The following is a 25,531-nucleotide window of genomic DNA, read 5'->3' on the forward strand; positions in this document are numbered from 1 at the left end:
GGGCTCTTGAACAGGACAGCTCTGAGAGAGTTATGACTGACCCAAAGTCACTCCAGCAGTTGTATGTGGAGGAGTGAGGAATCAAACCCAGTTCTCCCAGATAAGAGTCCGCCCACTTAACCACTACACTAAACTGGCTCTTGTGTATTCTTGTGTGTTTAAGAAACATGGATAACAATAAAAGTGATTGCATTTTTGAAGGTTTCATTTTATTTGACATCTTTTATGAACAAGTTATGAAATATACTTCACAAATTGGAAATATTTACAGTTTCTTTACAGCAAGGCATTGTTCAAGTTTTAACTTATGGCATCCTAAAAGCATTCTGTCTTTCAAAACAAAGACATCAGTGTGGCTGCAGCATGCTCATAATTCATTCAGTGGTCTCCGTAGCTGAAAGGCAAGGCTTTCATTCCTACCATTGTGCAATCCAGCATTTGAACCCACTCCATTGTCATGTGTAGGCCCAGGGTTTCTAAAAATCATCAAGAGAGGAATAGTTCACAAAGTCAGATTCAAATAGTTCCAAAGAACTATGAAAAATTATTTGGACCAAAAATAAATTTAGAGACGTTATAAGTTCTGCTCATCTTCTAAATATGCAGTAAAATATATCTCCAGAATATGGAAGAGGAAATCCAAAGAACCAACTGAAAGGGGATGCCACTGTGCCATTTTTAAAACTGTAAAATTGTTGCAGATCAAAGCAAAGATTCATTCCATGCCTTCTTGCAAAGTTGTTGGCATCTACATGTTTTCCCTGTAAAGAGAATCCTGAAGATAGTTGTCCCATGAGCATTGTGAATCTTTCAGTATGCTCTACCATTATAAATTAAATGTGGTCCTCCATTGCTCATGTTGTCTGTCATTTCCTGTAAGAATTGAAATCACTAATTAAAGTTAGGTGGAATTTTGGGTCACTTTGATACATAGCTAATTACAAGTTTTAAGCAATGTAAGGTCTGCAGCCTGCATTCAGCTCATTCTTGCTTTCCTTTTGAGAAATATCCCCCATGTATGCACACACACGATAACCACCCCATATGTGAGTTGCTCCAATGGTGGCAGGCAGTGCAGGGTTTAGTCATCTGCAGAGGAAAGTCTTGGCAAGCTGAATGCAGAACTACCAAGCCTTAGTCTTTTACATTGTCCAGAATTCGGGGAGGGCACTATATGTTTAGATACCTATACTATGATGTGATGCTGGCTATCATGAATGGTGATTACATGAGGCCTCTGGAGGCAAACATCCATCAGGCACAAAATGAAATAGTGTTACAAGAGCAGAAGCTTCTGTAGCAGTGCCAACCTTAGCCATTCCAGTATGCAGGCAGAATGTTATACTAGACCATTCCCTATAGCCCTGCACCAGATCTTAAGTCTGGTTGGCCTGTGAGGTCAACATCTATGACTTGTGAGGTCTCATCTAGTCTTTCCTTGTATTCCTGTGTTCCTCACTGGAGCTTTTACTTGACTTTCTCCCTTCCTGGTGGTTCTTATGCTGCAAATTTTCTCCAGGTTATGACAGGTTGCTGCTGCTCACCTACATGGATCTCACCTCAAAGTTGGGCTCTCATTCCCACTTTTGCTGGGATCCCTTCCCTGGTTGACCTGCTGTGGCCCTTTCACCCACTGATGTTCCTCAACACCAGATAACACTTGAGCACAGATAGTACAGATAATAGTCTTCATCTACCACAAGCAGCTCTGAAAATGGTTTCCCTAAGCAACTCTTTCTTGCAAGTCTAGTCCTAGCCTTGCCATTTGAAATCTCTTGAGGAAGATATTGTGCATATGTTCTGATCATGAAAGAGATGGCCGTTCAGTTTCAATGAACACTTATACCTTGGTCTCTGCTAGGATTTCCAGAAAAGGTGCCAGATAATGTTGATTGAAGTGTGGGTTTGGTGAAGAAGATACCTGTCTGCTGGGAAACAGAGCAAGATGTTGCTTATGAAAGCCAGCATAATGCAGTCAAACAAACATTGGAGGAGGGCTAAAGAATTCTTTGGCCTCTCAAATCACTATCTGAACTTACATTTTCCCATTCGTAAAATTATATCATAGAGCTTGTTTACATAATCAAAGAAACAGAGCGAGAGAGATAACAGAGGGTGAAGCCATAGCTGGAAATTCAGGACTGTTACAGAAAATCAGACATTTCCCCCTGCTTCATTTCTAGTTCTAAGAATTCTATCAGAGTATTTTAGCATGACACCTTATGCTCTTCCTTAGGTCAGTTTCAGGTTACAATTATTTTGTTCCACTCATGGGTACCACTATCTCCAGGTACCAACTATGTTATAGTTCATCACTGCACTTGAGCTTGTTTGGAGGTTCCAACAGGGGAGCACAGCTATTGTATACCCTTGACTAAAGAATGGTACACTCCTTCTATTTGGAATGGCCATCCTTTCCCACCAAATGCACAGCTTCAGGAGGGATGGACATGGAATGGTGTGGAGGGAAGAGACACCCACCTAACCAGCCAGATCAGCCAAATCAATCCTGGCAATCAATGGGGGGACAGATGTTGCAGCCAGATCACCTTCACACTAAGCTGCAGGAAGGAAAATGGTTCCTGCTTATCCAAACATTTGTTCTCTTTCTTGCTTCAGCCTCAGGCATGCTTTCTCATTACTTAAACAAATCCAGGTTTGAAGGTGAGATTAAAATTTTGTTATTTCATGATCAGATTATGTAAACAAACTCCTAATAGCCTACGTCACATGAATACTATGAGGATGGACAAATTAAGGATGGTAAGAAATGTTCAATCTAATGTTTAACCACAGTTTAACTGCCTTTGTTGGGCAATGTGCAAAAATTTAAATTCTCAGATTGTTCTCATTAATCACCGGCATAAATGTAATTATTTGAATTGTACTCCCTATTCAGTTATTAATGTTGATGGTTATTTCTTGAATTTTAATTGTTTTTCATGACACTACAGCCATAATTTAGTTTCCACACCAAGATCTGAGAATTCCTTTTCACTCTGTTTTTCTCCAGTGGAGCAAGGAGAAGGGAATCCTTGGATCTAACCAGTGTGCCTCAACATGAAAGAGCTAGTAGAGAAGATGTAACTTCAGATCATGGGCACGACCAACCAAGACCATTTGGATGCTTAATAATGCTGGAGCAATATTTTAACTGAATAACAAACTTCCAAATGGTAGCACCTAATAGCATAGAGTTTTAAATGCCATTCACAAATGAAGATTTCTGAGGTTTGTTCAAATCATTGACGAAGATCTGATTATGTATTTGTCTGAAAAGCAGAACTTCTTAGGGTGACAATGTAAGAACATCATCACTCCCAAGCATTCAGCATACCTGGGAGGCAACTCTGGTGTTGGGGGAATCACCGGGCAGCTGGGCAGGTCGGTTATTTCAATCCCCCTCAATCTCTAATATAAATATAACAGTTATAAATAACCAGAAACACAGAACCAGAAACATATGCATAATGCTAAATCAGTATCAAAACATATAAAGAGGACTTTGTTATAAACTAAAGATTTAACAATAGGTCTGTCCTGGAAAGAGCTTTTTCAAACTGTGAGAAGGCTTGGATCAGATGTTTCAATGATCCCACTGCTTACAAACACTCTGCATTCAATTCTGCCATGCCAAGGGAAAAAATCTCACTAGAACCTTCTCCCTGAGAAGCTGATTTATTTAGGGGATGTGGGGAGAGCATTCAGTCATTTTAATTTCCCCCTAGCCCTGTGCATTTTTATTGTCTAATGACCCCCACCTCACAAAAATGCCCAATTTGGTACTGTCATTAATACAAATAGGAAAACAAACTCCAGATACTTCTTAATATATTATTATCTGCTCTGGCTGCTGTGCTTAATGTGTACCTCTGCCTACCCTTTTATGGATGCAAAAATGCAAGCCTCAGTAGATATTCTGCCATATTGCCTACTTTCTTGAGATGACAAATGAAAACCACTGTCTGGTTGTCTGTTCTCCTGCCTACCTTCTGTTCATAGGGTAACAGTGCCTGCTTTCTGGAAAGGGCCAGACATTTGTTTGTTCAAAAAAATAAATACACACCACAAGCTTTCTAAAAGCCAGGAAAGGGCAGAGACTGATGCACAGCCTACAGAGGTCATTCTAGAAACAGGGAGCAGCAGCAGCAGGAAGGCTGAATTTCTTCTTTAAAAAGGTTCAGCAAGCCTTGAGAAACAAGCACTTATCAGGGTATGATGTGCAGACTAAATAGGGTGCATGGGTTCACACCAGCTGAGCCAGCGCTTCAGATATGAGGGCCCTAAATTGTGAAGTGTTTTCAGGGTGAGCACCTTGGACTGACCCTAGAAACAAATCAGGAGGCAATGCAATTGTTTTAACACAAGGCATCATGTTCCTATTGAATGAACCCTGTAAATGAATGGAATATAGAGCAGGATGTCATCAGCATATCGTTGACTCCAGATTATCTCACTGAGCTGCCCATAATAGATGTTAAACAGCCTGGGTATGTAACCTTGCAGCACACTACATTTAACAGGCCATGCAACTGATTCAGTTCTCTCTGATAGAAATGTTCTTTGTTTAAAAGACAAAAACTATTGGAGTCCCGTATCTATACTCCCACTTTCCAATCAATGTAATAGAATGAAATGAGTCTCCATATCAAAGGCAGCCAATAGAGCTAATTGGATCTAATAGAATCAGTAGAGAAAATATGCCCTGACCCATGCAGAAGTATTCAGGCAGATTTGACATTGTCTTATAAACTGGCTGATTTATTCTTTGCTAGAGATGGTTTTTGCAATGGCCTCACTACCATCTCTTTAAGGAGGTCTGAGAACATTTCCTTCCAGGAGAGACATTTTAATGATCCTAACCATGGTAAAATGGATCTTATCCTGGAAAGGCTGAATGAGCCAGAAAGAGTAAGGATTTGTGAGTGAGAAGCTTTAATTGCCTATCAAACAGGGACACTTTCACCAACTTCCAGCTCCTGAAAGCTTCAACCCAATTTTGTCAATAAAAGACAATCACTGTAAAAAATGGGACTGTTCTTTTATGGCTGTGATTTGACAGTGAAAGATTAATTTGGTGAGTGGTCTGATTCCTGAGTGTTTCATCCAGTTTTTGTATGTGTTTCCTTTTGAAATCTGTCTCCCATTAAAACCAATGGGGAAAAATGAATGAATGTTAACAGATAATTTTTTTAAAAAAAACACCCCAAAATATAAAGAAAAAAATGAAATTAAGCAAAAATGGAAAAAACAGATATTGCCTCCTCCCTATTCCTCTGCTTACAGTGTGAAGTTGTACAATCCAACAATAGATAACACTGCTGATTGTGTCACTTGACTTTCTGTATAATTTGAATCTGTGGATAAGTCACTGATTTGCAAACAGTTTAGCAGAAGATAGAAAGGAATGTAATATTTTAATGCAATGAGGCATATGGAGAAAGGCCCATTAATTAAACAGCCTTTCCTATTTTATGAAGCTCTATATTTAGTGGCAAAGCACTTAGAGAAGTTATACAATGGAACAATGCCGATAATGGATGTATTTTGTTGAAATGGGTGTATTGCAAAAAGATACAGTACCTAAAAATAGCTTTTCTCTAACTGAATGGAAGATATACAGCAGAGCAGTATTTCATTTCCCTGCTATATATGAAAATTGAAGTCCCCAGCTGCGACTGGAATATATTAGAACACTGAGTTGTTTTGGGGAGAAACGCAACAAATCAGGAAATATTCCCAACTTACCTTGTCAGCCATTTCATGGGAGTGATGCAGTGAATGCTCTCTTTCTGAAAACATTCGCCTTTGCTCGTAGCTGGCAAGCCGGCAAGTGAGCCATGAAGAAAGGGTGCAGCCCCCAATTCCGATACATGCCAGGGACATGGATGTCAGATGCAATGAATAGAGAACCGAGGATTTCTTGGTCAGTGCACGAAGGAACTGAAAGTTTAATATTCCTCCAATGAGTCCACAAATACAGCAGGCTGAGAAAAGGATCATCTGGTGGTAGACAAGAAAAAAAAATCATATTTGCATAATGTTATCTGGATGAGAAACAACAGAGATGTTGAACATGTATGAACAATATTTAAAAAATAGGTACTAAATATTATGTTGAATTATTTATTTGTTTGTTTGTTTTCAATTTATAACCCGCCCTTCCCCGAATGGGCTCTGAGCGGGTAACAACAATCAATCAATTCAGAGTTAAAATCAAATCCGCAAAATAAAACAATATAAATTCTAAACAAACTGCAGTTCTGCAGATGGTGGTATCAATTGCATCCACTCCTCCCATACATCCCCCAGCTTGTATAAGATAGATAACTCAACAGAATGATTTCATCAAGGCCCCTGCAGCAGGGAGGCCACAGATTAACAAAATGTCCACCGCCTCAGTTGAAAGCCTGGTGGAACAGCTTTGTCTTACATGTCCTGCTTAACAGCAATAGTCACCTGGTCACCACAGCAGGCCACCACAGGTGGATTGTTGTAGCTTGGCCACTTGGGCAGGCACCTGCAGTGACCTGCGCAAGGCCACACAATAACAGCTGATTCATACCTGGAATTCTAAATATAGTATAGTCCTCTCTCATAATCATAGCAACCGAGATTCCAATAGGTGTTTGGTTTGAACTAGGAAGACTAGTATGATTAGAGGCTCACCAAGCTTGCTAACATATATTGAATGGGATTGTTTCAGTGATGGAAGTAATTAAGGACAGATCCTTTTGTTGGGAGGGGCTACCAATTAAAAACTATGTGATGATTGGTGGAAGGTGCAGGCAAAGAGAGGTGGCCAAGTTGCCTTCATTAGAATTAGGCTATTTGAGGAGAGGATGTTCCATTTGTGTAGTTTTCATACTTCTGGTCCCACACGGATAGGAAAAGTTCAGTCTGCAATGGTTCCCCACAATTCCACTTGTCCCAAAGGGATTGTGACAGGACCAATGCAGACTGCATAGCCTGCCCTATCCATTTCCTGAACTCATTGTGGGGTATGCTAGGGCAAAAGGTATGCTGTACCCCGCTCTGAAGAGAAATAGTGATATCTATCAAAAAAGAGTTCAAAATACTCCACAGTTTGCATTTCACCCACTATTACAAATCTTGTGAAAACTTACAACAAGTCCTGATTTTTTTTTGGCACACAGAATTCCACATGCTCCACAAAGCAGAAACTGTAAAGAGAAGAAGAGTAATTATTTTATAGCTAAAGGTCTGGATCAGTAGGCAAAACCCTGCTATACTACAAAGCAATGCAAGCAATAATAGAATTATTGATTGTTTCAAATTTGTCTGTATCTGGATTATAAAGTTGCTCTTTCAAGAGAAAACTACCTATACTGTGTAATTGAGGAAACACAAATAAGACATAGTACTAGCCTTGTTACTAGCTATTGCATTATTTCAGAGGTCCATTTCTTTGCTAATCCATTCCTGAGTATGTGTGAAATTATAAAAATTAACCATTATAGAGCATTTATTCCTCTTTGTAGTCAAATAATCTTTGTCTGTCTATCCTGGCCTTTCTCCAAACAGCTCAGCATACCATCCATAGTTCTCCTCTCCCTTATAATAAGACATTTGAAATGCAGTGACTTGGTTCAGACTTGGGAAAGTCACCAATGACAATTATCGTCATGAAGTAGTAGTAATAGTAGAATGAAAAAGTTAACTGACATTTCAGAATCCAAAGCATTCAGTGAAAAAATAGAAAATTAAAATTCTAAAACTGGGCATTCAAATTTCAATAGGAAGTCTGTCTTCCTTTGCATGTTTTGTATCTTTTGAACAACTGAACCAAATCAAATCCACAAATCACATTCATGTAAAATTTCTCTCCCCGCCCCCCAGTGCTTACACTTGAAGATTAGATTGCATCAAATGCCACCATTTAAAACTGGGGAGATTCAACATAGCTCATTCTTTTCTAAAAATATTTCGTTCTATTTCAAGCGTAACCAAACCCAAACTTGGAAAATTTAGATAACCTTGAAGTGGTTGATTGTATCCATCAGGTCTAGTTCCAGAACAGTATCAAAGCTGACTGTTTACCCAGATCAGCTTTGTGTGCTTCAACCACATCCATGGACACTAGTCCTCACATCTGAGCATACCCTAAAGCATAAAAAGAATGAAAGAATAGTTCTCCCCCAACCAGGGGTAGAATATTCCTTTTAGATATGGTAACTGTGCTGCAGTGAAAGTGAAATAATGTGCAGTGAGGTACGGATTGGAAACTGGATTGTATGATGGATTTCTGAATGAATGGAAGTAGATCCATGTGTGCTGTTTCATACAGTCACCCATAAATTCATGCAATCTCTTCACCTCCCAAACCATGTGATATTTATAAATTAACCCAAAAATAGACCCCAGGGAAGTTGGGTGTGGGCAGAAGTGATGCAATTATGATAATCCTGTGCAAATATCCCAAATGTAGAATGTTGGACAGGATATAGCTTGCCTAAGCATTAAAAGTTTTGATGGGATTCATAAGCATCACTCAGATTTCATCACTGAGAGTCTTCAGAGAAGGACATGTTTTATGTATTTTTGCTGATCATCTGTTATGTTGATTGTTCACACAAAAACTGAAGCTGTTCTTTGTCCAAGATATATACCTCCCTAGCAATTCATGCAAGCTTGGTAAAACAGGCTAAATAATTTAATTTTATTTACTGATGGAAACAAAGATACATGAATAATAGAACATACATGAATAATAATATAAGTACATACCCAGCACTCCCAAGTAATACTTACAGCAAAAAGAAAAAAAAACTGATTAATTTAAGGCAGGAAAATAGGGAATGCAATGAACCCAAAGTGCTCTTCTTCTGCTTTGCAGAACTACCAGAGGACTTGGTGGAACAGAGCCTCAACTGCTGCTGTTTCTTCAGGGGCTGTAGTAAGCCCAGTAGATAAAGTTCCCACATCAGAAGTAGTTGCCAGAAAAGTTCAGCAATGGACATCAACCATCACTGGGAAGGGGGCATCTCTTGTCCCGTAGCCAGCTTCTCCTCAGCCATTTTTCTACTGGGAGAGGTAATTTCTGATTTGTGAATTCATCCACTAGAAAAATAGCTGGGGAGGAGCCATTTTGGAGGAGTGGAGGTTGGCCAAGTCCTTGCCCCTTGCACCCATGCTATATTTTTAATCTCCAATGTACAAGTGCTTCATAGGGAATTGGTGGTGAACCAATTCTGAAACACTGGGTTTGTTTGTTTGTTTATATATTTATTTATACCCTACTTGTCTGTCCAATGGGATCCCCAAACAGCATATAACTTTACACTTCCCTTTTCCATTTTATCCTTACAAAAGCAACCCTGTGGGGTGGCCTGGGCTAAGAGCAAGTGCCCGGTCCAAGATCACTAGTAAGGTTTTGTAACATAGTGGGGGTTTGAACCTGGGCCTCCCAGATCCTTTTCTGACCACTAGCTGGTACACTTCCCTCCCACCCCATCTGTGCCAATGTTGCATCTAATTTGGTTCTAAGACACAGCTTTTCTCAGATGAATGTGTTCCTCTTCAATTTCCTTTCCAAATCTAGCTCATTTATTGCTTGAATTGAGGCATAGTCTCCCCCTCCCCCCGCAATTGTATCACTCTTTTTGCAGTTTAAGAATGTTGGGGTGTTGTGATTTTCTAATTTTTTTGGGGGGGGGTCAAACAGAGGAGGAATCTTGGTGCATATATTGGCAGTAGCTACATATCATTTTATATCAGAAGCTGTCAGTCTGAGGACAGGAAGCATTGCTGTCTTGCTATTTTAGCTTCATGCTGATGCCTTGTATCCAGCATTTGCCCCTGTGATGTCAAAACAGGGTGAGGCAATGCCTGTTGCTCTTACTGTGGCATCCTTTGGTTAAGAAATGGAAGAAAAATGATGCTGGATAGCAGAAGAAATCACAGGCGTTGCTTCCAAGAGGTGAAGAAAAGTGAAGAAATATATCAAAAAATGGGCTTTCATTTATGTACTTTCTGAAAGCCTGCATTTCAGATCAAATAAGCCTATGAATTATGCCTGTGAATTATGTAATATCCCTTCCCCATCATCATCATCAATTTACTGAATCATTCCGTCCTGGCCTAAGCCAGGCTCGGGCAATGTACAACAAATAAAAACAGTATATGGATTAGAAAGTGTAATAATACAAATCAAAAGAGTAGATTTCTAAAACCCCAATAGTGTCCTGGTGATTTTGTTCTCCAGATTGCTGGAGCATGCGGGAGGGGGGAGGGAGGAAGAAACTCCAGGAGGGGGGGAAGGAAAGATGCCAACAGTCGCTGTCCTCAATCAAAAACCTGACGGAACATTTTACAGGCCCTGCATAATTGCATAAGATCTTGTAGGGCCCAGATATCCTCTGGCAGAGAGTTCCACAGGTTGGAGCCAGAACTGAGAAAGCTCTGGCCCTTGTTGAGGACAGCCAGACCTCTTTAGGGGCGGGGAACACCAGCATAGTGCTGCCAGGAGAGCATAATGCTCTATCAGGGACATAACAGAGAAGACTGTTCTGCAGATATGTTGGTCCCAGACCACTCAAGGCCTTAAAAGTCAAAACCAATACCTTGAATCTGACTTGGTACTCAACCAGAAGCCCGTGTAGCTGGCACAGCACTTGTATCTGTGCTGTCCATGGTGTTCCCACCAGGACTCATGCCACCACATTCTGGACCCGTTGGATTTTCCAGGTCAGCCTCGAGGGTAGGCTAGTGTAGAGTGAGTTACAGTGCTCTAATCTGGAGGTGACTGTTGCATGGATCACTGTGGCTAGGTCCAACTGGGACAGGAGGAGGGGCAATTGCTGAGCTTGGCAAATATGGAAAAATGCCACCTTGGCAATGTGTGTGACCTGGGTCTTTATGGAAAGGGAGGTGTCCAATGTCACACCCAGACTCTTAATGGATTGCACTGGTATTAAAGGTGCCCCATCAATGGCTGGTAATCTACGCTCCAGCTTCAGTCCCATTTCCCTCAGCCATTTTTAGCTCCTCTGTCTTTAGTGGATTCAGCTTCAGCCTGCTCTTTCTTTCCACCACGAATTAACATGCTTTGGAAAGGAATTTCCTGTATCCAGGGTTGGAGGTGGTACAAAAATTTGGTGGAGCTAAGCAAGTCTGGGTCTTGTGAAGTTTTTAAAAACTTAAACATTGCATTATAAATGTTAATCTTGAACAGGGTCAGATTCAAATTACTTAGGTGGGACTAGGAACCAAACTACTTGTGTGATGTTTAGGATCTATGATTGGGGATCCATGATTTAACCACAAAAAGCAGCAGTTGTGAGGGGCATGGTGCTATGGATTAGATAGCAGGCCTAGTAAAGGGATGGTTAATTCTTTCCCTATATACAGCCCCATGGCGCAGAGTGGTAAAGCTACAGTACTGCAGTCCGAGCTCTCTGCTCATGACCTGAGTTCAATCCCCGCAGAAGCTGGGTTCAAATAGCCAGCTCAGGGTTGACTCAGCCTTCCATCCTTCTGAGGTCAGTAAAATAAATACCCAGCTTACTGGGGGGGAAGTGTAGATGACTGAGGAAGGCAATAGCAAACCACCCTGTAAAAAGTCTGCCATGAAAACGTCATGATGCGACATCACCCCAGAATCGGAAACGACTGGTGCTTGAACAGGGGACTACCATTACCTTTTAAATTCTTTCCCTATTTCCCTGAATGCAAATATCCTCTCCCCAGATCCTCATACACATATTCAGGTAGCCATTTTGTGCCTAATTTCCCCACCTGGGCCTTAAAGTAGACTGGCAGACCTTTGTTGATTCAGGAAATGGTTCTGGAGGGGGAGGGAAGAGTCAACCCCTCCCACAGTGCCTTGGGCCTGGTCCATATTCTCCCCACACCCATGCACCTGCTTTCTGTGGTTAAATTACATTGTAGAATCAAATCATGGCTTCCCCAACATCATGTGTAGATTGTCCTTATGCAATATAGGATGTAGTGAAATTTGCTTATGAGTAAAAAAGTACAAGCTCTGGCTGCAAATAGCTAGTATTAAAGAAATTTCTAGGAAAGACACTGAGGACTGAGGGCTTATTGACACTCAGCATATCTTGAAGGAGATACTGGAGAATGCCACCATCCCACCTTTTGCATAATTTGTAGAAAAGGCTATACACATATGAAAATGTAGGCTCTTTGTGCATGATCAGACCGGAGCTTACTGCACAACTGGAGTTCTGTAGATACATTTTGTAGCTGTCGGGTTTCTTTTGCAAAAACCTTGTATGCATCCCCTAGGGGACAGGGAAGGGAATGGTGGGTACAGTCCAACAGATAATGTATACAGGGTTTTTTCCCTCTCTGTCAGACACAGTGAGAGCTAAATGAGGGCTGACTGTGATTGATGCAAGCATAGAAGGTCAGTCACATGGGACTATGCCATGGGGAAATGGTAACCATGCATCTGCATCCAGATTTTGTCAAGATCAGCTTTATCTGAACCTAATTCTACCATTAGAGAGAAAACTGATTAGCAGCAGATTCTGAGAATGAAAAATGGCTGCTTCTGTTTTGACAGTTACCATAAATGAAAATAGCACTCTCCTTCTCATCCCTCTTTTTAAACTAATTTCAGAAATGAGTCATCAGAAATTTCTGTAGAAGTGACAGAAATGCCAATCTGCCAAGTTAACAGTTCTCTCGGTGCCCTTGGCTTTATTACCTCTCTTAGTCTTCCTTACTCTCTTTCATTGTACCCCCATCCATCTATACACATGAAGCTACCTTATACTGAGTCAGGTCACTCAGGCCATCAAGATCACCTTCTCTGACAGGCAGCAGATCTCAGGCAGAAAGTCTTTCTCATCACCTACTGCCTGCTCCTTTTAATTAGAGATCCCAGGGACTGAACCTGGAGCCCTCTGCATGCCAAGCAGATGCTCTACCATTGAGCCATCCCTTCACTCCTAAACTGATTTTCTGTTTGTTTTTGGTAAATGGCTTACATAAGGACTCCACAATAGGCCCAGATTGCAGTAGGAGCAGTATAGTAATGGAACGGGTAGTCAAAAATATATCAACGATGATCCAAACAAATAGCACCCATTCATAAATAAGGGGGATGCTCTGATTCTGGACTTATTCTTTCAGACCTTATAGGAAGGGTGGGAGCATGCCTCGCTGACAAATATTCTAAAAGATGACGTGGCAATCAAAGCTGGGACCACGGAGGTTACTGTAAAAGAAAACACTTCAAAGCCTCTCTGTGTAACAAAAATAATACTCATTATTCCTACTTATCCAGTATTTACTAGTAACAAACACAGTGCTTACAAAAATTGAAAGAAGCACCACTTACCTACTGTATCAACAATAAAGAAGACGGTCCCAAGAAGCGGAGTCTCTGCACTTGAAACAATATTGAACTGGTCTTGGATATTGTCAGACTTGTATTACAGCTCCATATTTTTTCTATAGGACATTGATCCATCATGCAGTAGGAGCAGCATGTGCTTTCGGTTCCGGAGGGATTTTGTGTTGTATAAATATGTTTGTTTATATTATGTTTGGCTATCACTGTAAGCACTGTGTTTGTTACTAGTAAATACTGGATAAGTAGGAATAATAAGGAATATTATTTTTGTTACACGGAGAGACTTTGAGGTGTTGTCTTTGACAAATATTCTAAAGACACAATCTCTGGTTTGATTTCTAAGGCTGTGGTAGAAGCAGCAAGGGGAACAGGACTTAGTAGGTGGCAGGGTGGGATATTTTCCTTCCACCAAGCATAATCATTCTGATTGCATCACTATGTACACCCAAGCATAATCATTCTGATTGTATTACGGTGAACACCCATTGGTATTTCCCACCAATCATTGTGCCATCTCAGGAACCGGTGGGGGGGGTGGCATTCTGATTTTATATAAGCACAGATTCTCTTACCAATGTCTGCTAGTAGATAGGCAGTTCAGAGTTAAGTGGTGCCCTCCAGCCATCCTATCCAGCAGTGGTCAGAGGTGAATGTTTCACTTGTACCGTATTCACTTGGAGCAAGTAGGAAAAGCTGCCAAAATGGGGGGACAGAGTATTTGTGTACTCTGAAATTACTACTCCACTAACAAGTAGCCTATCTGCTCAGCAGACAGACTGCAAGGGAGATTTAATTGTTTATAAAATATATACCACACTGACTGAATAAGGCATCACATCTCCCCCAATAGTTTTTTTAAAAAAACCACAGGAATGAGATGCGTCAGTGATGAGGAATGATCTGATAATTACATTATGGGTTCAATGAATTCAAGTAGGGCTTTTTTGTAGCAAAAACTCCTTTGCATATTGGGCCACACCCCCTGATGAAGCCAATCCTCCTGTACTAAGAGCCCTGTAAGTTCCTGGAGGATTGGCTACATCAAGGGTGAGTGGCCTAATATGCAAAGGAGTTCCTGCTACAAAAAAAGCCCTGGATTCAAGAATTCAACATTGGAAGTCTTTCAATCCATAAATGAACTAAGGAACTCCACCTTTTCTTAAATACACATCACATACATTCTATTAGTCTCAGTAGGGGGAAAGATAGGTGGCCCTTTCTGTTCAGGTATTAAGGGTAGGAGTGAAGGAGTATATATTTACACAAGTCTCCATCTTACATCTCATTCCCCATCCTACCCATCTCTATCCTACATCTTGTTTCAGGATCTGAAGCAATGCAAACGCTCTCCCCCCGCCCCCAATTGCTCCAATATGGAAAAACAGCCAGGTTGAGAGAAAAGTGTTTGTGTGCTTAGGGATAATGAGCTGAACTGTTGCCCATCCTCTCTACGATTATTTAGAAAGTGGTACCAAATCGGCGTGGTGCGGGTACAGAAGTCAGGCATTAGGCATTTGAAGTATAAGAAGAAGAATGAATAAGAAGAATACATACAAGTGTACAAGTGTCAGACTGAGCAAGAATTTTTAAAAGAAATGGTGAAAACACAGAGTCTTTTAGACCTTAACTTTATATTTATCTGAACAATGCTAAATTGGGATAGACTAGTAATATAATAATAATAGCTTTTATTTCTATCCCGCCCTCCCCGCCTAGGCGGCTCAAGGCGGCTAACAACAGCTCATACGTTAACATAAATAATAAAACTTTGGATTTAACAATTAAAAATTAAACATATAAAAACCAGTTAGTTAAATTAAAATACATAATTTAAGTTACACTATATGTATATATATATCTGGCAGCAATAAGACTGTTCTGGCGCTGGTTCTGCCAGTTTAGATAATATTATAGATGGCGGTTCTTTGTACCAGGCAACTCAGCAGTCGATGTCATTATAGGCTTGTCTAAAAAGGGCGGTCTTGCAGGCCCTGTGGAACTGGTCAAGGTTCCACAGGGCCCGCACTTCCTCCGGAAGCTGGTTCCACAGTGCAGGTGCCGCAACTGAAAAGGCCCGTGCTCTGGTGTTTTGGAGTTTGACCTCTCTCGGTCCAGGGATGGTCATTTTGTTTTTACCCACTGACCTCAGTGCCCTCTGGGGTTCATATGGGGAGAGACGGTCCCTTAGGTAGGCTGGTCCTCGGCCATATAGGGCTTTAAAGGTGATAACCAACACTTTGTACTGGACTCGGTAGGTAATTGGCAGCCAGTGCAGTCCGCGCAGCCCCGGCCGTATGTGCTCCTCCTGAAGTTGTAGCATCTAAATCCCTTGTTACTTCAGTTCTCAGAGTCCAAGACTTCTCTCCTCAACATTTGGTCCCTTTGTAAAGCCTTAGTACTTCATGGCTGGAGCCAAGAGTCAGTATAAGAGTAAGAACAAAGAAACTTCTTCCTTGTGTCTTGAGAATTTCCCCTCTGGGGTCCATCCTGATATTCTTGACTCACAAAGGAGAGATACACTTCAGTATCATGACTTTCTCAGTCTCTGTTTGTTAGGTGTGACAATCTAGCAGAAGTATTAGGTGATAAACCTTCAGTCTCATTCCAGCTGGAGCTATTTGCATGTGCACTGGAGTACTTGATGCTTGGAGGATTGATGATGACTCATCCGGCTTACCTTTTCTCTTTGCCAACTATGAACTTGCAAGCTGGGTGACAGTACATAGGCAGAGTACAGGCCCAATTATTCGAATATAAATGTGGTCTCTAGAGCGCAGGACATTTCTCTACAGGGATCTATGTGCCTGAGATTGGCGGGGTGGGGGGGCTTCTTTGAACAAGGAGGGCAGTCCTGAGGATTTCATCCCATTGCAGGGGATTTTATTTATTTATTTATTTATTTATTTATTTATTTATTTATTTATTTATTTATTTATTTTATGGGGTGCAGTTGCACCTGGAAATTTATGGAATTGAAACGAAAGGAAAATGCCATTGGATCAATTTCCTAATTTCTCATGCTACTTTTAAAGATTTCGATATAAGATTTTAAAAAATTACATCAAATCCAACAGTAGCCAGGTGTAATAAATAAGGAGAGGAAGCCTAAACTGAACTGAAACCAGAGTTCACTAGGACTCAACCCCAGAATTTATTTTTTGTGCCAGGACTTAACCTGAAACATGTAAAATGAAGACAGGATTATACAGTGTGACTTTCCAATAGCAGTTAGTTCATTATAACCTTCCTTCCACACATGTTATAGAGCTCCTAGATCCAAGAATATAGTTTGAAGGCAGTCTCCAGCTCATTTGAGAAATTAAACACTGAAGAAAGAGAGAATCTGTTAGCAATGTTCTATGTGATGCACATGATTCAGTTTGGTGGTGGTTGTTTTCAAATAGCATTAGGCTTTGATTCTTATGCTTTCCATGCGATCTTGTATTTTTCTGTATGTGTCTGTGTGTGTTTGTGCTATCAGCTATTTGTATGCATGTTGTCATCCTGTTAACACTGTGTGTTCCACATACTCTTATGACTGCCTGTGCTGTTTCTATGGAGAACTAGCTCATTCAGTTTAAGCAGTGGATTTTAAAAAAAATCTCACTATTTCTATTTACCTCAAGAAACTAATTGCAGTTCACGTGGTATGACTCTGATGAGCCATACAAACAGAAAACACTCCAATTGGAATGGCTGTATTCATGGACCTCAGAGTTTGCATCATTTCAACACCTTAGCTTCTTCCATAGCTGAGACAACAGAAACATTCACAAACAAATGGGAAAAAAGAGGCAAGGCCTTTCAAATTAAACAAGCTATTGATCTTCAGTTATAGCCATAGGTTAGACTTGCCTCTCTCTCTCTCTCTCTCTCTCTCTCTCTCTCTCTCTCTCTCTCTCTCTCTCTCTCTCTCTCTCTCTCTCTCTCTCTCTCTCTCTCTCTCTCTCTATATATATATATATATATATATATATATATATATTGCCTTCACAGAGGCTGTTCTCTAATATACTGAGAACCATCCAGAATTTTGACCTCAGAAGGACAGTATCAGAAGGCCAGAGCATGACTCCTCTCATTCTTTCTTGTCAAGGAAAGGAAAGGTCCCCCGTGCAAGCACCAGTCATTTCCAACTCTGAGGTGACGTTGCTTTCACAATGTTTTCACGGCAGACTTTTTACAGGGTGGTTTGCCATTGCCTTCCCCAGTCATCTACACTTTCCCCCTAGCAAGCTGGGTACTCAATTTACTGACCTCAGAAGGATGGAAGGCTGAGTCAACCTGTAGGTGACTACCTGAAAACCCAGCTTCCACTGGGGATCAAACTCAGGTCATGAGCAGAGCTTAGGACTGCAGTACTGCAGCTTTAACACTCTGCGCCATGGGATCTTACTTTCTTGTCAAAGATGATGAGTATTCTGACTTTAATCCTGGAAAGATCACAGTGGCACATTTGGCATTAGTACTGTCACCCCATTCCAAGAACTTTTGCTGGATTCAGGAAGAGTCCATGACATCTTGTTGGATTTGAACCTTGCCCTGACCTGTCCTGGATGTCCAGACTAGCCTGATCCTGTCAGATCTCAGAAGCTATGCAGGGCAGGATCGCCCCTGGTTAGTATTTGTATGAGAGACCACCGAGGAAGTCCAGGATTGATACACAGAGGCAGGCAATGGCAAACACCGCTGCTTTTCTCTTGCCTTGAAAACCCTACCGTTCATCATAAGTCAGCTGTGATTTGACAGCACCTTCCACCACCATTAATGTGTTACATATAGCAGACCAAAGTTGAAGCTAAACTGCTGTTCTCTGTGATTTCACAGCATATAGGGGCATAGCTCTGTGGAATAACATGTGGTTTGCAAAGTGAAAGCTCCCAATTCAGTTGGCATCTCCAGTTAAAGGATCATGACTTGCAGGTACGTGCAAAAATACTTGTCTTCAATACCTGTATTGAACCAGTATTGTACTATTGATTCAAATGATGTTTCCAAATGCTGCCTACTTTTGTTAAAACATAAAAAGTTATCAGAGTCATGTTATTTTTGACACAGAATGTCAGCATGGTATAGTGTCAGACTAGGATCTGGGAGACCCAAGTTCAAATAGTTCACTCTGCCATGGAAAGTTGTTGGGAAGACCTGACCTAGATAGCCCAGTCAAGCCTAATTTCATCAGATGTCAGAAGCTAAGCAGGGCTGACCCTGGCAAGTACTTGGATGGGAGATCTCCTTGGAGTACTAGGACCGAGAGGCAGAGGCAGGATGTATTAAGCCATTTCTCTGAATGTTCTCTGTGTCCCCGTCAGGTCACCAGACTTCCAGACATGCACACAGACACACACAAATACGTAACTCACTGGTTGACTTTGGGCCGGTTACTGTCTCTCAACCTAACCTACCTCACAAAGCAATTATTTGTGGGGTGGGGGGGGGGAGAGAAAGGGAAACAATGTTGTAAGCCTCTTTGAGTCCACACTGAGGAGAAAAACAGAGTATAAAAATCTAAACAAGTAAGTCCTATAGCATATGGAACAATTGAAATGATTTGTATACTCTAGGTTCCTATTAGATATTAGGTGTCAATTTCTTTATTTTTAAAAACTGAACTTTTAGTCCCTTCAGAAGCATAGAAAAACTTGATAAAGATGATGTATTCCAAAGACCAGTGCAGAAAACAAGAAGACCCCTAACCTTCTCATGTTGGTTTCAGATGTTAAGATTCTTACAATCTAATGACACCACCAGTGAGAGATCTTGGTCCAGCTAGGTGTCTGGAATACTCAAACATAGTGCTGCATTTGTCCATCACATTTATGGAGATAGTATTAATTACATGCAACTAGAGAATGCACAGTATTTGCAATACATCTTTCTCATAGTATGTTTCCAATTGTAAACAAGTTGCCCACCATGCACAAAACCCAAAATCATTGAGTAGATTTAGCATTGCTTATAGGGCAGATCCAATTATGTCAGTATTGAACAGTACGCTCACGGTGAACTACCTTTCAAAACTATGGTGAAAAATGAGACAACAAAGCCAATTCAAACCTCAAAGGTGAACTCTTTGTTTAAATCCCTGGGACTTGCACATGCCCAAATAATATGAAGACTGGATTTCTCATGTGCTAACTCTGAATGTATTGTGTTGGCTGTTGTTAATATTAATCATCTTACAGCAGTAAAATATTTAATATGATTACCTAATGAGATATGTGTGGATGGTGAGGCAATACGTGAAATGTGTGTGTGATTTAAATCATCCCAGTATGAGATATTCAGAGTTAAGGTTTCCATAGTAACCTTCCCTTTAGCCCCTTATGTGTGAAGATGGGCTTCTATCTAGTTGCAGCTATTTAAAGACAAAAATGGGTCAAAGGCTTTTAATTACATTTCCGTGTTATGTTATTTTAGGAAGTGTGCATACTGATAGTGATTTCCTGTAATGGGTGTGCTCATCAGAAGTTTGGTAACTTGTGTCATCCATTCTCCATCATCTCTTTCATTCAGTTTTTTAAACTACAACAGTTAAGCAATGTGTTTTGTTTAAGACTGTTATGCTGCCATCTCAAGCATTCCTGTTCGGAAGAAAATCTCATTAAACTCAGTGGGGCAATTTTCAGAGCACATACTTAGATCCATACATGGACTTAGATCCAGGTGGGCAGCTGTGTTGGTCTGAAGCAATAGAACAAAGAGTTTAGTGGCACCTTTAAGACCAACAAAGTTTTATTCAAGGTATGAACTTTTGTGTGCATGTATGCTTCCTCAGTTTGCATTGAAGTGGAAGATAAGGCAAACTTATAGACAGAGGCTGAACAGCAAATTATATGTAACATGTTGAAGATATTTTAAGATATCTGGAGACAAAACAGAAATAACAAGTTAATTTTACAGGGTCGGCAGTTGTTTGGATTTAATTAAGGGGGAACAACAGTGAAGCAATAAATATTTCAAGTAGGAGATAAATGTGTAAAAGAATCTTTCCTAATTTTGGGAAGTTAACTGACACTCCATTTGCAAAACTCCATCCGTCTCCTCTCAAGCATGAATGTTGTTTATTACCTTCATGCTTGAGAGAAGATGAATGGAACATCACAACAGAATCTTAGTTAACTTCCCACAATTAGAAATGATTCTTTTATGTTATTATTATTAGTTTTTTATTATTATTAGTTTATTAATATTCCGCCCTTTCCCCCATGGGGGCTCAGAGTAGAGTACATCAAATATATGATAATAAAACAAACAATTAAAACAGCTAAAATCATAATAAAATCAATTACAGTATTAAGCTCAGAAACTAATCAGCACTTTACATACCATATATTATGATGTTACATAACCCACTGGCCCCCGTCAGTAACAACAGTCTGAATAATGATGAAATAGCAATGCTATATTAATAGCATAATTTTTTTGGCACTGATGATGGTACGGCATGATGGTACAGCAGGAGAGGTCAACCAATCTAACAAATGGATGCCCGCTGCCTCATCCAAAAGTCTGGCAGAACAGCTCCATTTTACAGGCCCCACGAAAGGCTAACAAGCCACGTAGGGCCCAGATCTCCAAAGGGAGCTTTTACACATTTATCTCCTATTTTGACATATTTATTGCTTCACTGTTGTTCCCCTTTAACTGAATGTAAAAATGGTTATCCCGATACACTTAACTTGTTATTCCTGTTTTGCCACTGCATATCTTAAAATAGGTCATCATGACTTCCAGGTATATACATACACATGCACACTCACACGTATGACACACACACACACACACACACGTGTTTATGTGTGTTTGTGTATATAAATCTTCATCACGTTATATGCTAATTTTCTGTTCACCCTGTCTATAATTGAACAATCATCCATTTCTATATACATGAGGAAGTATGCATGCACATGAAAGCTCATACCTTGAATAAAACTTTTTTGCTCTTAAGGTGCCACTAAACTCTTACTTTGTTCTATAAAATTGACTTGTTTGATTTAGTTAAGGAGACTGACATATCCACAGTACAAACTTACATTACTTTGAAGCCATTAATAGGGGAGGTTCATAAAGAAACTGCTGCCCAACCAGAATTTTTGGAAGGATGATGGGCCATTGATGAAGTCACATCCTGGCCAAGATCACATATTAACCAACAATTGCAAAGGCCTTTGGGAAGGAGACTTCCAACTGTAGAATACGTTAGAAGTATTCACAAAATGTTAGGAGGTTCAAAATAAGCATCCTCCTATGATAGAGGAAATGGAAGGCATCCCTCTACACAGGGATGCTTCCTGATCTCTTCAGAACTACTTTCTCCACCAGTAAAGTGGAGGAATGGCAGAAGTGTCTGTTTGCTTTGGAAAAGAAGCAAGTGGGTGCCAGGAAACATGTAGCTTGGCACACATGGGCACCATGTTGAAGATCACTGTTCTAGGTTATATTCTAGGTGACAAACAAAATTATAAATCCATGTGGATGCACACATAGACAACTGGCAAGGATGCCCAGAAAGATATATCTGTGCAAGATACTCACACAATTTTGTTCTCTGCTATAATACCAATGCAACTCTTGAGTGCAACTCCTATAGAACAGCGTTTGTTTGCATCCATAAGAACTTGGGGTGTGCATTAGGCTAAATCTGAGCCAAAAAATACCCAGAAAATACCTTATTGGTTTTTTATATATATATTGATTCAACTGGATGTAGATTTCGGATATCATTCATCTATCTGAAATGGCCAAGCCCCCAAAATCCTGAAAATATTTTAATCACAGCGAGTGATTAAAATATTCAGGATTTTCAGGACCACTGGCCAGATGAACTTAAAGGGCATTTAAAGGGATCACTGTCCTTATAAATGCCTTTTCCAAGCCATGCCACTCCATGGCTTGGAAAACTCCAAAGGTGTTTATAGAGCTTGGGGTCCCTTTAAATGCCTTTGGAGTTCTCCAAACCACAGAGTCACATGCAATCCTTTTAAATGTCTTTCCCCTACCTTCTTTCAAGACTGAATCTACATGTTTTTTGATGGGGGGGGGGCAAAATTAAAAAATGGCACCCCCTTATGGGCCATTCTATCTTATGGTCCCATAGAATACAATGGACTCCATACCCAATTTAGCACCCCCCTCTGTCAGCGCCCGGGGCAAACACCCTCCTCTGCCCCCCCTAGATCTGACCCTGCCTTCTTTGGGGGCTCATAGAATTGCTCCCCCTTGTCTAATCTTTTTTTAAACTTGGGGAGTTTTTTGAGGACAGGCACCAGCAGCTATGCTGCAAATTTGATGCCCTGTACCTCAAAAAACACCCCCAGAGCCCCAGATACCACCATATCAATTCTTCATTATACCCCTCAAATACTGGTTTCCAGAATATTTCCCAGATCCAAATACTGTACCAGTATTGGGATTCAGGAATATTAGGAAATACCAATTTTTTTGGGGGGTGGGGTTCAATATTGGGGTGGGGGGCAGTGTTCCCTCTAAGATGAGTTAGTGTGAGCTACTTCACAATTTTTTAGACTCCAGCTCACACATTTTTGTCTTAGCTCAGGAAAAATGGCCCTGGAGCAAACTAATTTATGCAATAGCTCACAACTTTAATCCCAGCAGCTCACAAAGTAGAATTTTTGCTCACAGGACTCCACAGCTTAGAAGGGGGTTGCACTTCCCTAATAAGAACATAAGAAGAGCCCTGTTGGATCAGAACAGTGGTCCATCTAATCCAGCATTCAGTCTTGCACAGCAGCCAACCAGTTCCTCTGAAAGGCCATCCACAGAGTGTAGAGGATGAGGCCTTTCCCGATGTTGCCTCCCCCCTCTGGAATTCAGAGGCTGACAGCCTCTGAATGTGGAGGTTCCCTTTAGTCACCAGCACTTAGTAGCCACTGATAGACGTATTTTCCATTAATTTATCTAATCACCCTTTAAAGCTGTTTATGCCTGTGGCCATCTCTACAACCTTCGGCAGCAAATTCCACATTTCAATCACTTGCTGTGCAAATAAGTATTTGCTTTTGTATGTCCTAAATTTATTGCCAATCAGTTTCATTGGATGCCCTCATGTTCCAGTGTTTTGGGAGAGGGAAAAAACTATCAACTATATGCAGCTGTGCTAACAGCCAGTTATCCATCGTTTTCTCTATTCTGTACTGCCAGTCAAAGGTTTAACTATCACCCCCTAGACCCTTCAAAAATTATAATCTTCTGAAAGCTAGGCCCCTTCACATTGTTGTTGTTGTTGTTCAGTTGCACAGTGGAGTCTGACTCTTTGCATACATACTAATAATCACTTGAGCTATCTGAGAGGGTGGAGAAGTTATTCTAACTATCAAAATCAAAATCACCTATTGGTATTTTGGTGGTGGCTAAAAAAAAATGATTTTGCTGGGTTTTTTCAGAGTCATTAACAAATCATAATATATCCAAATGTGCAAACCAGACAATAAAACAAAATACTGTGCAGATATTAGATCTAAAATAAGAGGAATTAGGCATGTATAAATATTTTCAGTACTATATTTACAGCTATTGTTTTTAAAAGAAGGTAAAGAAGATTATAAAACCTGACATATGCCCTTTCTTTCTAATAAGACTAGAACTAGAGCTGAGCAAATGTAGAGACAAGTACCTTACCTTTCATGATTGAATGCATATACATGCTCAAACTGAAATTCTCAATCTGCTTGTCCCATTGTTTTCAACTGAAGGTACAGTTACTGCTCCAGAGTAACTGGACTGACAATTACTGTTCAATCACAGCCTTAGCCACAAGGGCAAAATCCAAAAAGTTGTATATAAATGTCCAATCACACACAACTGAGAGATCTCATCCATTTCAGTGGGATTTAAACAAGCTTAACTTCCTCTGGGCTGTACTATTTAAGTGTCAAGAAAATCCACTGAGACAAATAGGACTGAGTTTCTAAGATGGTATTTAGGTCTAGAGTGTCTTGCTATCATCATAAGCACACCGCAAGACCCCAAGAGCAATTTGATGATGTAAATTCAATAAACCATCCATTAAAAGGAATGTAAAAATGCCATTCTCTATGTCAAGATATTTGATTTGCAGTTATGAAAGATGTCAATCAAATTATGCAAGAGGATGTCAGAATGAAAAGTGAACATGCTTGAATGTCAACCTAGTCTGTCCACATTTTTAATCTAGTCCTTACTAGAAGATACAATTGCTCCTGATGACAAAAGAATGATGTCATGCCTGGAGAACTCCCATTTCAGTTTCTCTCTCTTTAAAAAAAAGATATCACCCTCTGAAGACATGCCCTTGCCATTATCTGAAACCAGCCTTTCTATCTTTAGACCACCATCTGGTGTTGTGCGCCTGGAGCAAGCTGTGGGGGGAAATTCTCCTGATCCACCTGGTAGACCCTAGTCTTCATGCTTGCAAAGCACATGACCCCCAGTGTTCTGCAATTTGGAGTCGGAGAAGGTGGTGGGGATGGATTATATGAGATGGACAGGGGTTCAAGCAAAGTTCAGGATTTTGCCCCAAAAGACATCAGGGGAGGGGAGGGAGTAGATTACCTCCTAGATCATGCACTTCAGTAATGCACAAAAGCATGCACACTAGAGTAGGAGAAAGCATGGGGTTGCATGGAATAACTGAAATTAGCACAGACTGAACATCATCACCATCAAGAGTTAAAGAGAGAGTGAAATGGCTAACGTACACACACCCCGCTCCATACCGGAGAAGAGTCTCCTAACTGAGGCGGATGCTCCCCAAGGACCAGGCTGAAACTGACCGCCCCCACGGCCACGCTGGAGACTCCCAACCCTATCTCCAGCACGGAGAGCACCAGGAGGCTACCGATGATGTGGCTGCTGGTGCACATCCTGGCTCGGTCATCGTTCCTACCCGATCAGCTCCGAAAGCAAAGCATTCGCCGCCGTCGCCGCAAACTTTTGTCTCTTCTGTTCAGCAGCCACGGGCGAAAGGCAGGCGGCTGGCGGCTCAAGTCAGAGAATGCCGTCTGACTCCAATAAGGGCTGGAGACCATAAAAGAAGTCACCTCCGGAGCTTCGGATCCCCAGTGCGAGTCCAGCGAATGAATCTAGCCGTGTGCCTCTCCCCCCACCTCCCGGTACTTGCCGCCTGGGGGTAGCGGGAGCCCGGCAGGCAGCTCAGCCGGTTGCTGCCACGTAGATTCCGGCTAA

At 40.9% G+C, this 25,531-nt stretch overlaps 1 protein-coding gene across 7 annotated transcripts; it reads right to left on the bottom strand.

Annotated features, from left to right (window-relative positions):
- Positions 1–259: 259 nt before the first annotated feature.
- Positions 260–25,321, bottom strand: TMEM196 (transmembrane protein 196). 7 transcript variants are annotated; one of them, XM_060248627.1, is made up of 6 exons: positions 25,233–25,321; positions 7,128–7,184; positions 5,749–6,003; positions 3,338–3,411; positions 1,847–1,928; positions 260–873 (listed from the first exon to the last, which is right to left on the bottom strand). In XM_060248627.1, the coding sequence occupies exons 3-6, from the start codon at positions 6,001–6,003 to the stop codon at positions 811–813; spliced, it is 474 nt and encodes a 157-aa protein (XP_060104610.1). In that variant the 5' UTR covers positions 7,128–7,184; positions 25,233–25,321; the 3' UTR covers positions 260–810. The 7 variants fall into 7 exon arrangements, with proteins under 7 accessions (XP_060104610.1, XP_060104607.1, XP_060104606.1 ...); XM_060248624.1 differs by having other exon boundaries at positions 25,063–25,316; XM_060248623.1 differs by having other exon boundaries at positions 25,051–25,316.
- Positions 25,322–25,531: the final 210 nt, after the last annotated feature.

Source organism: Heteronotia binoei, chromosome 10 (assembly GCF_032191835.1).
Source record: "Heteronotia binoei isolate CCM8104 ecotype False Entrance Well chromosome 10, APGP_CSIRO_Hbin_v1, whole genome shotgun sequence".
Lineage (NCBI taxonomy): Eukaryota > Metazoa > Chordata > Lepidosauria > Squamata > Gekkonidae > Heteronotia > Heteronotia binoei.

Excerpts from the sequence above, each read along its gene's own strand:
- TMEM196 (XM_060248621.1), bottom strand. The coding sequence starts at position 25,209 with ATGTGCACCAGCAGCCACATCATCGGTAGCCTCCTGGTGCTCTCCGTG. Across the intron at positions 3,412-5,748 it reads CCCATGAAATGGCTGACAAG|AGATTGAGGGGGATTGAAAT; the intron begins GTAAGTTGGGAA and ends TATTTATATTAG. Across the intron at positions 1,929-3,337 it reads ACACCAGAGTTGCCTCCCAG|CAGACAGGTATCTTCTTCAC; the intron begins GTATGCTGAATG and ends TCTGTTTCCCAG.